This window comes from Triturus cristatus, chromosome 2_2 (assembly GCF_964204655.1).
Source record: "Triturus cristatus chromosome 2_2, aTriCri1.1, whole genome shotgun sequence".
In the NCBI taxonomy this organism is placed as follows: Eukaryota; Metazoa; Chordata; class Amphibia; order Caudata; family Salamandridae; genus Triturus; species Triturus cristatus.
The window spans coordinates 427,254,875-427,269,912 of record NC_140582.1 but is presented as its reverse complement, the minus strand read 5'-3'; the positions used below and the strand labels follow the sequence as shown (position 1 = coordinate 427,269,912).

The 15,038-nt window shown below is 39.0% G+C and overlaps 1 protein-coding gene across 6 annotated transcripts in view; it reads left to right on the top strand.

Annotated features, from left to right (window-relative positions):
• The window catches only part of UGT8 (UDP glycosyltransferase 8), a 382,545-nt gene that overhangs the window by 318,485 nt on the left and 49,022 nt on the right, over positions 1–15,038 (top strand). For all 6 annotated transcript variants that reach the window (XM_085641501.1, XM_085641503.1, XM_085641502.1 and 3 more), the window contains one exon: positions 11,321–11,397. In XM_085641501.1, the coding sequence (XP_085497627.1) occupies positions 11,321–11,397 (77 nt within the window). The remainder of the gene's footprint in view (positions 1–11,320; positions 11,398–15,038) is intronic.

Below are 15,038 nucleotides of genomic sequence, written 5' to 3'. Positions count from 1 at the left end.
GTCATTAGAACAAGCATTTTTCTGCTGCATCTCAGCTTCCAATGCCCCAGCTCTGTTCTCCAATCTTTTGAGCTCTACCCTTTCAGTCTGATTTTTACTGTATACTAGACTTTTCAACATCCCTCGAATGTAGGCCTTGAAAGTGTCCCAGATTATATCCAATGAAGCAGAGCCCCCGTTGATTGAGAAGAACTCTACACTAGCTTTTTTCAAAGTGGCAACTACATCGGAATCCAGGAGGATAACCCTTTTTAATCTCCACCGTGTGTTAGTTTGCCCTCTAAGGCCCCTAAGCATCGCGCTAACTGCAGCATGGTCTGAAATATGTCCTGGCAGTAGGTTAACCTATTTTATTTCCCCACCCAGGGCTTTGTCGACCAAGATATAATCCAATCGGGAGAAGTGACCATACTTCTCACTATGGAAAGTATAGCTTCTTCCTGAGCCTGTTAAGTATCTCCAGATAGCCACCAAGCCTATATTATGGAGCATATTCTTAAGGGCTTGTCTCGCCCTAGGGCCTTGGGCATGAAACTTTCTAGAAAATCTATCTAAAAGAGGGTTCAGCAGGGCATTAAAGTCTCCCAAGATATTATCGAGATTGTCACCTCCACCAAGTTCCACTCCCCCTACCCCACCAACGTGACCCACCGGGACCCTCCTATTGCTGATAGGGGAGTAAATGTTTTATAAAAATTTGCAGTGAAGTCGATTGATTTGATTGCTGTATTTCTTCTGTACTAATATCAGAATTAATGCTTTGCCATATTGTGATAGTTGCAGTAGGTCTAATTTATCTAGATAAGACTTACAGTTTGCATTTGAAGGCCGACAATTGTCCTGATATAAGGATTCATAAAACTTTCGGAAAATGTCTGGAATCTTTGGGAATTCCTTTGTGTTGTATTTGATTTATCCCTGATTGCTGTGGTTCTGTTTGTGTTTGAAATAGGACGCAAGCATTTTCCCAGCTCTATTCGCCTCGCAGAGTCTCAAGCCTTTGAATTTATTGATCCAGACCCCTACTTTCTCACTCCGTAGTCTATTATATTCATATTTCTTTTTCGTTGAGAGGTTATGGGATGGAGGGATCTAGATTAGATATATGGAGTGCCTCAAGTATCTTGATTCCATGTTATAAACTGCACAGCTTCTTATTGTGTTCTTTGTTTAATTTTGACTGTAAGTCTATCAAGGAGCCGCTGGCAGTAGCTTTTAGTGCATCCCAAATAGTAGGGGTGGAAACACCAGGAGACTTATTTTCATTGATATAGTTAAGTAACGTTGTTTCAAGGTGGGCTCGGGATATGTAATCTTTGATCGAATCATCATTAAAACGCCATATTCTGTTTCTTTGGTTTGAAGTTGGTCCCAATAATCGTTAAAGATATGCATGAGTGATCAGAGATTGTCCATTTTATCAATAAGGGGAGTATAAGCGCCAGAGATGAGTAGCTAATCAATCCTCAAGTATGAGTTATTTGGGTGAGAAAAGAAGGTTAACAGCCTCATGCATCAAGCCAAAATCCAGTCGGTAAAATACCGAATCGCTAATAGCTCCCGGTATTGAGTTAAAAAAACCCAATCCCAATGCATCAACCCAAAAGCAAAAATCGCTATTTAAGGAATCCTTAAATAGGGATTCCTTAAATAGGGATTCCTTAAATAGCGATTCCTTAAATAGGGATTCCTTAAATAGTGATTCCTTAAATAGCGATTGCATTTAAGGAATCCCAAAGTGAGATTCCTTAAATGCAATGCATCAAAGTTAAAAAATTAGCGATTTCGCTAATAGGGGGAGCAAATTACCATGAAGATGAACTGCATGGTAATTTGCTAAAACTTTGAAAAATGCACTTTTGTGCATTTTTCAAAGTTTCATGTTGCGCACACACATGCCCTTAGAGCATGTGTGTGTGCAACATATGTGCACATATCAATTTCAGGGGTGCAATAGGGTGTCATTTTGACACCCTTGCACCCTTGAAATTGCATGAGCAATTTGCGAGAACCGATTGGTACTCGCTATTTGCTCATGCAATCTCCGATTCATTCCTATGGGCCTGGAGGCCCATAGGAATGATTGGGATGGCATTCCTTAATTGCTACTCGCAATTTGCTAGTAGCAATTAAGGAAAGTTAAGGAATCGCTGTTTGAATAGCGATTCCTACATGCATAGCCTTTTGCTATTCCTTATTAGCGAATCCTTATTTTTCGCTAATAAGGAATCGCAAATGCCAATGTTGATGCATATGCCCCTTAGTCTTTTAGAACCGGAATGTGGGAGCCTCCAACAATCTTTAAATCAAGAACAGACATCTAATAAGGTTTTACACGATTTTGATAAGTGGAGAGAGGTTCTCGACTGTCTAGCTAGAATTAAATCGAGGGGAAGATGAAAATCCTCCCCCTTTATTATTAATTCATCACCAGGGATTTAAGGTGTCAGCCATGGAATTCCAAAAATCAGGGGTTGCGATGGTGAGGCCGTACAGGTTAATGATGTGAATGCATTTCTCATTTTGACAGAGTTTTGTAATCACCCACCTGTCTTTTGAGTCAGAGGTATGAGATAATAATTTGAGATTCGACCTGCTTGAGATCTTGGTTATAGCCTCATTTTTCTTGTTCACAGCAGGGGAACATATGACATTACTTGTCCATTTATTATTAAAGGAAGCCGGTTCTTTCGATCCTATTTTGGTTTCTTGTAGCAAGATTACGTCAGCCGTACGTTTAAACAAGCAGTTCTCAAATTTCTTGCATGTAACATGGTGGGTAATTCCCTTGATATTCACTGAGACTACTTTCAAACTTTCAGTGAGGCTTGTTTTAGCCATCATAAAAGACCACTTGATTGGTCAGGCCCAGTGTAAGTAAAGTATAGCACTGTTGGACAGAGACGTAACAGTGTGCCGTTAAGAATAATAGGTGTATAGCCACATACAGAGGGCAGAAATGAAACTGACGACTGTTGAAATGGAGTAAGGCCAGAGGATCACATTGGGTATGAATGCACAATATTGGCCAAATGTTAAGCTTTGCACAATCCACAATGTGGAATGAGTGAGAGTAAAACAAAAACAAATAATGAATATAAGACAAAAAGCAAACAAAATCCCATCTTAAGAAACCCCTGTACCCAGCGAATACCACCTACTCACTCATTCCAACCACAACAGGCATATTGGAGGAGACAGTAGACGTCAACTTATGGCTGTGAAGTCAATAAAAAGGTAACAGTGTATGAACAGGTCTACAGTGTACTTGAGGCATATGTGACCTCTACATGAGTGACACATGAGTATATGCGTATGACTGTGTCGGGGTATGAATCATATCACCAGCATTATGTCACCTAAAGAGAAGCAGTAAAGAGAAAAATACAGCACCTATGTGTGAAGTGAGCTCTAGTGGAAGGATATACTATATACATAAAAACATATCTTAAAGAACACCAAAAAGCAAAAGGTTAGTATTCTATATGGCAACAAGCCCTAGTTTTGATCATTGGAAGCATATTTTAGCATGGCTCATGTGTGAGTTGGCATTGCAAGCTGGGAACTCCCTATCAATTTTTGACCATGAGCACCTAATATTTTATCACAAAGTTGTTTGACTCGTGCACTGCTCGTTTCTAAAAAAGGTTTAGCAGTTGATGTTGAATTTTTGAAAAGTTTTTTTGCCGTGCTCCTAGGGCGTCACTCCTCTGATGTGAGTGCATCAAATTGAATCCTGGTATAGCAAACCCTGAACTTAGGGTGTGTCCCCTGGGCACTGGTTAAATGAATTAATGTTTTTCATTGTTAGATCAAATAACGTTGATTTTCTGTATTTTTCAATGAAGTTACACTGTTTTGAATTGAATTGAACGTTCGTTTATTTCATCACAACGTTTGTTTTAGTTGATCTTATCAAACGAAGATGCAGTAATTAACAAGTTCTACGTGTCTCACATATCCCACGTGTCTCACATATCCCAATGCATTTCGGCTTCAACATATAGCCTTCGTCAGGGGTTTATCTAGAACAGAATAAACAAAATGTATCCCTTATACAATCTGTGTCATTGTAAAAAACTCAAACAGTCTACGTACATTATAGTCTAGATAAATACGTGCAGTATATGGGAAACGTTTGTATCGCTCCCTGTTTATTGTCGATCCCTAGCGTGTTTCAGTATTTATGTGATAGTGTGGATTATTTGAACATCCTGTTTTCTGACTTGTTCCGGTGTTTCATGTTCCCTGATTCTTTGAATTGTGTGGATAGTATTCAAGAGACGGGTGCAGTTATGTGTGTGCTGATTAATAAATGCGCCCAATTCGCTGAATTCTCGTGATGGGTGCTTGCTAGTAAGTCGGAGTAGTGCGCCCGGTTAACTAAGTATTTCGCTGGGTACTTACTAGTGAGTCGGCATGATGCGGTTCACGTGTTTGAAAAAGTTTCATGGGTGATGTCCGTTTATCGGTAGCCAAACACTCTCCTAGTTTCCCTTCGGTGTTCGTGGCTGAATGGGTGTTCCATACGGATGATGTCAGGACGTCTGTGAACGTATAGGGAGTTTAGAGACTGAAATAGGACTTAAATGTTATGTGTCAGGAAAGGTAATGACAAGAGGTAAGAGTCGAGCAAAGGTTTATGGATCTAGTAGTACGTGTGTTTTAGATGAGTTATGAGTCTAAATGCCACAATGTAATCAAGTGAGCAACCTGATTTCATACAGCAAACTGTATACAGAAATAGTACAGTACATGAATCATACAGGGTGTTAAAAATTATTTGGGATAACAATAAACTTTTGTTGAATGATTCGTAAAATGATATAATATCAAGTAGGCAATCCCAGTCAGAGATAACACGTAAATTCCATGCGATCATTCATCCCATGAGGTTTCATGGAATTTAGTAGACGAATCCAATGATTTTCTCGTTTTAATAATGTTTTATGGTTGTCTCTTCCTTCAGTTTTGTTCACCGTTTCTAGAACCATGAATTTGAGTTGGCTTATGTTATGACCACTTTCCTGGAAATGGTTAGCTACAGTGGATTTCGCATTGTTTGTTCTGATGTTGCTTTTATGTTCGTTTATGCGAGTTTTTATTTTTCTTTCTGTTTGTCCTACATATATCTTCCCACATGGGCATTTTAAGGCATATATGGCGTTTGTCGTATCACATGTGGCTGTTACTTTCAGTTTGATGGTATGACCTCTCATGGGATGGGTTATTTGTGGTCCTGGTATAATATTGTTGCAATTATTGCAATTTCTGCACGCAATGGTACCCTTATGTTGAACAAGTTGATGTTGTTGCGTTGGGTTCTTGATTATTTCTCCTAGATTTTTTGCTCTGGTGTTTGCGAATATTGGTTCATTTTCGAAAATTTGGTGAAAATCTGGTTCTAGACGAAGTATAGGCCAATGTTTTTTAATGGTATCCTTGAACCTTTTGCTCATTGTTGAATATTTTGACACCACAGTCATGCGATCTTGTTGAGTCCTGGTCTTTGGTAATAACGCCGTCTTTCTGCTGATTTTGTTGTTTCTCTCCTCTGCTTGGTGAAGGATATTTTCTGGATATCCTCTAGTTTTGAATCGGTGTAGCATTTCTTTGGTGCGTGTTGTTGTGTTTTCTGGTTCAGATACGATGCGTTTGACTCTAAGGATTTGTGTGAATGGTAAATGATTTTTTAGAGCATTGAGATGGAAGCTGCTGTATGCCAAGGTATTGTTTTTGTCGGTGATTTTTCTGTAGAGGTCTGTTTGAAACCCTTTTTCTGTTTGTATAATAGTAACATCCAGGAAGTTTATTTTATGATGTTGAATCTCAAAGGTAAATTGCAGTCTTTGATCGATGGTATTGAGTGCTTCCAATAGGTTTGTAAGAGTCGTGGTTGTTCCCTGCCATAGTATGAAGATGTCATCTATAAAACGTGCAAACATTTTCAAATGATTGTGCCATTCTGGATTGGTCAAGATATATGTCTGTTCAAAATTGCCCATGAAGATATTGGCGTATGTTGGGGCAGTACAATTGCCCATAGATGTACCCGTCTTTTGTAGGTACCAGTTGGATTTCCATTTGAAATAGCTGTGTTGAAGTGTGAATATTAGTAGTTCCATGAGAAAAATTTGTAAATCTTGGTCATAATCACTTTGTAGTAGTGCTTGTTCTATGGCTTCTATGCCGAGTTGATGAGGTATAGAGGTGTAAAGTGATTTTACATCTACTGTACACATAATCACTGGTGTTTTTATGTCTGTGGTTTTTTGATGAAATTTAATCAAAAAGTCTGTAGTGTCTTTAATATACGTTGGTAATTTAATGACACTATCTTGTAAATGTCTGTCAAGGTATTTCCCCACTGGTTCGTGAATGCTGTTTTTTGTTGATACAATAGGTCGAAAGGGTGGGTGAGTCGGGTGTTTGTGTATTTTAGGCACCATGTAGATGGTGGGACTTTTGGGATGCATTTGAATTAGATATTTCTTAACTTTTTCATTAATGGTGCCTCTTTGGATTGCTTTATCAACTATTTGAATGAGTACTCCTTTGATTTGATCGGTAGGATTGATATCTAGTTTCATGTATGTCTCGGCATCTGATAGGTGTAGTTCTACTTGTTCTTCATAGAAGTTGGTATTGAGTATTACCAGAGCGCCGCCTTTATCTGCCTTCTGGTAGATGATGTTAGTTCTGTTAGCCAATGTTCTTAAAGTTCCCCATTCTTTCTGAGTAAGGTTTTTGTGTCTTTGTTGTTTCTGAAAATTGAATTTCTGAAGGTCTTGTTTAACCAGAGCTTCGAATGTATCTAGGGTTTTGTGGCTAATTGGAGCCATGTAGGTGCTTTTTGGTCTCAGTCCTTTCAATGGGTCTTCATTGGTGTGTTCTCTTGGTTCTACTATATTGGAAAAATAATGTCTCAACCGCAATTTCCTCATTAGCTTAAAAAAGCTTATCTCTATTTCCAATTGGTTAGTATGTGTTGTGGGAACGAATGAGGTTCCTTTTTGTAATACTTTGAATTCCATTTCAGTGGGTTGGTAATCTGAAATATTAATGATTAGGTCGTTTTCGTGCCCCCTTTCTTCTGTTTGTTGAATTTGGAGGTTGTCTGACGTGTTTGAGGTGGTCCGCTTGTTTTTTCTTTGACCCCTCCTGGGTCTTCCTCGTCGTTGGTGCCTATCCCTAAAAAAGGGACCGATGACGATGTTTCTGGGTGTGACGTTGTGGGGATGTTAGGCTCTGCGGATCTTCTAGTGGTGTTTGTGGGTTCCCCTTCTGACGAGGATGTGTCTGTGTTAGTATTGTATGGTTTATTCTGACTTCTCTTGGCGTATATGTCCGCCCAGGTATAAACCTCTCCCAATTTATAATCAACTGTATCTCTTCTATATTTACGGATCTTTCTTTCGTTGATTTCTTGTGTATGTCTTGATAATTGCTCATTGATGTCTTCTAGTATCTTATTCCAATCCTCTTGGGTGGAGTTTGTTTGTAATTCGGTTTTTACCATTTCTATTTCTTTAGTCAGTTCTTCCAATATGTTGGATAGTTCTTCTATTATTAGTAGGATAAGATCCAGTGAACATTTGTTCAGTATCGCGAACCAGCGGTCCTTGAATGGTTGATTGTTTTTACATAAAGATGGTTTTAATGGAATTCTAAGTCCTCTTGGGATCCTTTGGGCTTTGTCATATTTTATCATGGTGCTAGCATGTAATTTCTGATTGATTGCCTTTCTTGAGAGATAAAGTAGTTGTCGTACATTTTGTTCATTTGTTCTGGTGGATGAAGACTCTGTGGTGTCTTCTTGTATAAGAGCGTAGATCTTGTTGGCTGCATCCTCTGAGTATGCAAACGTATCTGCTCTTATGTCCGTTAAATTGGTAATTTGTTCGTAAGCCATGGTTATTGTTTAGCATGCTATGTGTCTGGGTTCAAAGCGGTTAGGATTTATCACAAAGTTGTTTGACTCGTGCACTGCTCGTTTCTAAAAAAGGTTTAGCAGTTGATGTTGAATTTTTGAAAAGTTTTTTTGCCGTGCTCCTAGGGCGTCACTCCTCTGATGTGAGTGCATCAAATTGAATCCTGGTATAGCAAACCCTGAACTTAGGGTGTGTCCCCTGGGCACTGGTTAAATGAATGAATGTTTTTCATTGTTAGATCAAATAACGTTGATTTTCTGTATTTTTCAATGAAGTTACACTGTTTTGAATTGAATTGAACGTTCGTTTATTTCATCACAACGTTTTCTTTAGTTAATCTTATCAAACGAAGATGCAGTAATTAACAAGTTCTACGTGTCTCACATATCCCACGTGTCTCACATATCCCAATGCATTTCGGCTTCAACATATAGCCTTCGTCAGGGGTTTATCTAGAACAGAATAAACAAAATGTATCCCTTATACAATCTGTGTCATTGTAAAAAACTCAAACAGTCTACGTACATTATAGTCTAGATAAATACGTGCAGTATATGGGAAACGTTTGTATCTCTCCCTGTTTATTGTCGATCCCTAGCGTGTTTCAGTATTTATGTGATAGTGTGGATTATTTGAACATCCTGTTTTCTGACTTGTTCCGGTGTTTCATGTTCCCTGATTCTTTGAATTGTGTGGATAGTATTCAAGAGACGGGTGCAGTTATGTGTGTGCTGATTAATAAATGCGCCCAATTCGCTGAATTCTCGTGATGGGTGCTTGCTAGTAAGTCGGCGTAGTGCGCCCGGTTAACTAAGTATTTCGCTGGGTACTTACTAGTGAGTCGGCATGATGCGGTTCACGTGTTTGAAAAAGTTTCATGGGTGATGTCCGTTTATCGGTAGCCAATCACTCTCCTAGTTTCCCTTCGGTGTTCGTGGCTGAATGGGTGTTCCATACGGATGATGTCAGGACGTCTGTGAACGTATAGGGAGTTTAGAGACTGAAATAGGACTTAAATGTTATGTGTCAGGAAAGGTAATGACAAGAGGTAAGAGTCGAGCAAAGGTTTATGGATCTAGTAGTACAGAAAATCAACGTTATTTGATCTAACAATGAAAAACATTCATTCATTTAACCAGTGGCCAGGGGACACACCCTAAGTTCAGGGTTTGCTATACCAGCACCTAATATTTTACACATTTCTGTTTTTCTCACAAAGTCATTTCTGGCTTCTTTCCACCATGGAAGAAATCCTGTATGTAGTCCTATCGAGGGCTCGAGTGAATCTATGACTTTTCCAAGATGGGATGGGAAAATGGAATTCGCAGATGTTATTCAGGAGTATTCCAGGGAGCCCGCAACTGTCAAGAGTTGTTAAGAGTTACCAGGCAAAAACTGGATAAAGTTATTTTTTTTAAAACAAATTTTATTCAGGTTTTATACTTGGTATAGCATCGGCCCTAGGGCCTACACATCAATAGAATTTCAATTTATATGTCACCCTGTACCAGTTAAGAATAATACAAAGAGAGGAGTAAGAAAACAGACAGTTAACCAATATTAAACTGAATACAGATTCGGCACTGGATAACGTTTTTGATTTGTCAAAAAAAAGAAATGTGCACCTATGAAAGGTCATAAACTTGCAAATTCAGATTTCTTAATTTTGTTTGTCAATCAGTCCCTAAGTATTTTGACCTGTGCAGTGGCTACCGCCTCCTACTGATCTGGGGCTCATGCACTCTTTTCAAAGGTTTGGCCGTTTATTGTCACACTGCTATAACTGTCATTCTGATAAAACAGTTGTCTGCGTGCAATTATGTTTTAGTTTGTTATGTTTTTGACCATGTTCACCTTCTAACTTGCTTTGTTATGTTTTTCACATATGTTTAAGCTCAATGTTTGAGTGGAGTGCTTATAACTACTTCATCCTTAAACAATACTTAAAGCAATACATATATGCACATTTATTTAATTCCTTGTGTCTGTTAATGAATTATAGTTTAGGCTATGGCTAGTGGGGTACTGTTTATTTTCTGGTTTTGATACTTGATCCCTCCCCCATGAGCCTGATCAGAACCCCTCCTAATGTAAAGGCTAATCCTGAGTGTGGCGCCTATAACAAGGGAGAGGGCTTTTAATAATGGTATAGCTGGGCTACAAGGCTATTAGAACATTCCATCCACTAAGGGCAACATTTTCAAACTTAAAAAGGGAGAAAAAGAAAGGCAAAAACTGGAATGTTGGAGCAAAAGGCCTATACCATTATTGGCCCATAGCCACTTAATTGTCCTCAGTGGAGCTCTCAACATTCTAATGTTCTAATCAAGTTCAATTTTCAATGTTTGCTGTTTTTATCGATGAATATGAGGGGCAACAAAGAGAACCTTGCCTTACAAAAGGTCCACATTAATGTCAGAAAGCATAGATGTAAGAGGTGCGCTATATTGTTGATTTCCTTAACAGGCACACTATGAAATTGTTACTCAAAAATTACAATTGTGATAGAGTTCTACTGGAAGCACCTAGGGCTTTACTTGGCATCATGAACGAACAATGTGCATTATAGACGTACATCATTACAAGGGAGTCCAAATCTATGAAAATCAAAGTGTCCACAATGGCGGCAAAGGTAATTTCCACGTTAATGACTGGTTGACCACAGCGAAGAGCAGATATGGGTCTTTACGGCTAATCCAGAAAGCATGACTCACTTTTGGCAATTGGTATTGGGCGCAGACGTTTTCCCTTGCATTCAGTATTCATCATAGTCCATAAGGGTGGTTAACATTAATTAAAATGAGACAATTGATAAATCTCTTTCAAGTATGCATAAACCAATAAGAAATGTCTTGTCTGTCCTGTAACACAGTGGAAAGTAGCTCGCATAATGTTGCATTGCACATCTAAACAGACTTGTTAATAAAAGAAGCATCTAGACCTTATGTGATGAATGGTTCCTTAATAATCAGTTCACACTTTGACTTAGAATGACCAACATGAGTTTTCTACTTGCACCTTGCAGTTTGATGCAGCACTGTTGGTTTGAGTTCTTCTGTATCTTTGGTCAGGAATAATACAGATGACCTCCAGATTGACCGGAGGTTTCTATTTTCCAAGCAATAACTTGAATGTGTTGTTTTGACTTCACTGAAGGAAAGTCCAGTAGACCATTCTGTGTTGCATTAGTACCATGATTGACGAAACTATTAAATATTTTGCAAAGTTAACCTCTGTGGAAGGTCATGGTGCTGGTTAATAATCACATTTCAATGATTAAGGACAGTGATGGTGGAAGAAAACTCTATATAATGTAGAGAAGGCTTTTTAACAGAAATGTTTGTTCCTTGAACAATAACTTAAAGTCTTGTGTTGCTTGTTTATTGCAGGTTTTCCGGATCTAAACCCAAACTTTTAGGAAACAACACAATGCTTGTGGAGTGGTTACCACAAAATGACTTGCTTGGTAAGTGAAATATTTCTTGCAGTGCGCGTTATCTGGTGGAAATGCTCCATGTTTACGATTCTTATGCGCATTCCCAGCTTTCTCTTAAGTGCCCATTGCCCTGTTTTGGCAGATAAAGCATGGAAAGCAAAGAATTGGCCGCGAAAAGCTAGTTTTTAGACTACTTAAAGCAGCCTAAGGACTATTTTAAGACAGAGTCTCAGCCACAGGTTTGGGACGACTGGTGTCTTGAAGAGTTGAAGAGTAGGAGGTACAGTGTTTTGTCACCTTAAACAGTGGTAAATGGTTGAATGGCATGGCAAATTTAAAGTCATGTGCCACTTTTGGGAAATAATGTAGCAGCATTTGTTGGCATATCTAAAGTAAACAAGAAACGCAGCACAAATAATACATAACAGGCCACAACAAAACAGCCAAAACAGAATGCAGCACCCCAGCACCAATACAAAACAGCAATATTACTTTGCAATACTGAAGCACAAAAATACAGCAGCACAAAACAAATAACAAAACACATCACTGCACCCACAAAATGCTGCATAACACGCATGCACCACTGTTCTTGTCACACCTTCTAACATCCAGGATTCTGTTTTCATAATACAGTCGTAAAATGTGTTTGGAGCAAGAACTGCCATATCATCTACAAAGGACATAGTGCCAGTCAAAAATGTTTTGTGAATTAGCTACTGAAATCTAAGGAATATGCATTTCCAGAACCAGGATGGAAACTTTCCACTGAAAAAAACAAGGTTTAAAGTAAGTTATAGTTAGGTGATAATTTCATTGACAACGTAACATTTTAAACTAAAAAAAACAATGAATTTCACCTTTTATAGCTATCTTTCATAACTATAACTCGTACCTTAAGGTAACTATAATTCACCCACCACCATGCACAGTCTTGTCAGCAATTATGTTATTTCAGATGTTGCAGTCATTGTATCAATGATGTTACAGAACATGTCATGAGTGATCTAATATGTGGGGTAAATAGTTGTGCACGATTTATAGTTAAACATCAGTTATAGTTAATTGAGATAGCTGGTGAAATCAATTTTTTTATTATTTGAAAACGTTATGTTGTAATTGAAATTTTCACTTAACTATAACATTGCTTTAACCTTTGTTTTTGTCATTGTATTTCTAGTTTTTTTAAATGTACAGTAATATTTTATTACCATACATAGAGCCAACCCTCTGCCTTGCGTGCCCTTCGGCTGTGCATGGCTAATCCCCTGTGAGCAGCCAACCCCATGCAGAGCACTGACTTTGATCATGCTCAACGTAGGTTCGGCCGCAGGGCTTGGCCTGCTAGCAGCCAATTCTACGCAGTGCAAAGCCTTCAGGTTGGTCTTGAAGGTCCTGGTTGCACTCAGGCAGACTTTTTGACTTTGTCAGAGTCAAAAGACCAAACGTTTAAAGGTGAGTCTATTGGCTTCATTAAGGGTTGAGCATCTCAATATATATAAAGCAGATCTATTATATTTATCCAAAAATCACCAATGTGTTAAGTCTGATGAACACTTCAGTAATTCACACAATGCAATGTTCACTAATATTGATTATTATAAAAATGTTTAATAACATTTTTAAAAAAACATGTTTATGACTCTTTCTTTTAACATAGTTTTTTTATTACATTTTGTGGGAGGAAAATGTTAAAGCAAATAGTCAGAAACATTTGTTTTTTAAAATAAAACCAGCATGTCTCTGAGACTTTCTTTTAATATTTTTCGGCCCAGAAAATACAATCGTAAGAACAACCACAAGAGGGGCTTGCAATCAGGCTGAAAGCACATAGCTCCAGATAGGAGTGCTTTTAAAAATATGGTTTATTTTTCCTGGGGTCATGGATTTAATGACCCAGGTGTCTTACTGTTTTTTTTTATTTTGCTGAGGGGGCTGCTGGGCTCCCTGCAGCTCCCAACAACATTATAAAAAGCGTTGTGGTGCCCCTACCAATTCTAGGTACACCACCAGTCTAAAAAGCTCAAAAAACACTACAAAACACCATTGCAGTACATAATGAGGTGCTCCTTCAGAAAAGCAGTGATTAATAAATTAGCCCACATGGGACACCCCTTTTTACATTTACTTGCGGGGTGCCATGCAGCCTGCCTATCCGAGCCTTTAGGCCCCAGGCACCGCATCCCTGGAGACCTTTTTTTTAATAGGAGAGGGCTTGCGGCCTCCGTCCCCAAGCCTTTACGACCGTGTGGACCCCATTCCCTGGGGCCTTTCTTTTTTTAATTGTTATGAGGGACATGGCCCAGAGCATCTCAGTCTTAGGATCTGATTGTGCGTTGTGCGGGGTAGGGGAATCAGAAGTACTGGTGCCAGAATTACGGATTACTGTTAGCAGGAATTCCTCCCCTGCACCACCCAATCACAAGATAAACCGTCCGAATGGGCAATAACTATGCAGACCCGGTTTTTCCAAGTCACATTCCACATAGTTTTCCTGAACCTGGGCTCCTTAATGCTCCCATTAAATACCTTCTTTGGAAGCCTCATATTTGAGGAAGGAGTTGGTAAGATAAGTCCGTAAGGTAAGACCTAAAGATATGACTGCTGTCCTAATAAGGGAGGTCTCTGTAACCTAAGTGGTAGTTATGCCGTTTGAGCCAGTACTAGCTGTTCAACCTGGGGGGTCCTTATAGCATGAAATTGACATTTTCATGTTCTCAGTGTTCATACATTTTCCAACTAACTAGATTTTCCTTGAAAGAATCAGGGTGGGAAAAGGTATGAAAGTGAAAGATGCTATGCATATTTAAAACGTATTTTAAGAGGCTGAGGTAATTTGCATATACAATTTATTCCAACTGCCTTTAAACTGATCACTTTTATTTAAGTTTAATTAAAAATTCAGTGCGGTCCCATTTTTTCAAGGCATTCTTGGCAAGGGGAAAGATCTATTGGGGAGAATAGACTTCCAAGACACATCATAAAGGTGTTGCAATATTGTATTTCTGCCTTGTCAGAAATACTTGCAAAATATATAGAACCATATTTGTAAGGGGCGTTGTGTCGCTCTTGCAATCGTGATGCAGGTCCAAAATGCGATTTATCAAGCCACGCAAGGTCAACTTATGTGTCTGTGACTGGCTTCATTAATCTGGAGTAACGCAACACAGCGCAATTCGCTGTGTTGCGTTACTCTTCCCTGGAAAGGTGTTCCATGGACATTGCCGGAATGTTCCCACCCAGCTCCCATAGTTTTTTGATGCATTCCCAGATTTACCAAAAGTGGTAGACCTGGGAATGCTCCAGAAAGATACACCTTCCCACAGAGAAAGAGGAATATGACTCTCAAGAAGGTACCTCTTCTTGCACAAAAACAATCCTGTATGGAACACAGGCACCCTTGCACTATGGTGCAAGCGTGCCTGCGTTGGCTCTAGGCAGCCAAAAACAGCACCAACACAGGGACAAATTCATTAGTGTGCCGTATTCTTCTAAATACGCTGCTTTCCTGACCTTTCCCTGTAATGCAGCACATCAAGGTGACCTGCTGCTCTGTGCTGCATTGTGTTACTTTTCCATAAATATGGTCTATAGCTTGGCAAATGTATTTGTGACAGGTGCCAATTTTCTCAAAATGTTCTCTGGAAGCAAGAATCTTCCTCCTTTTAAGG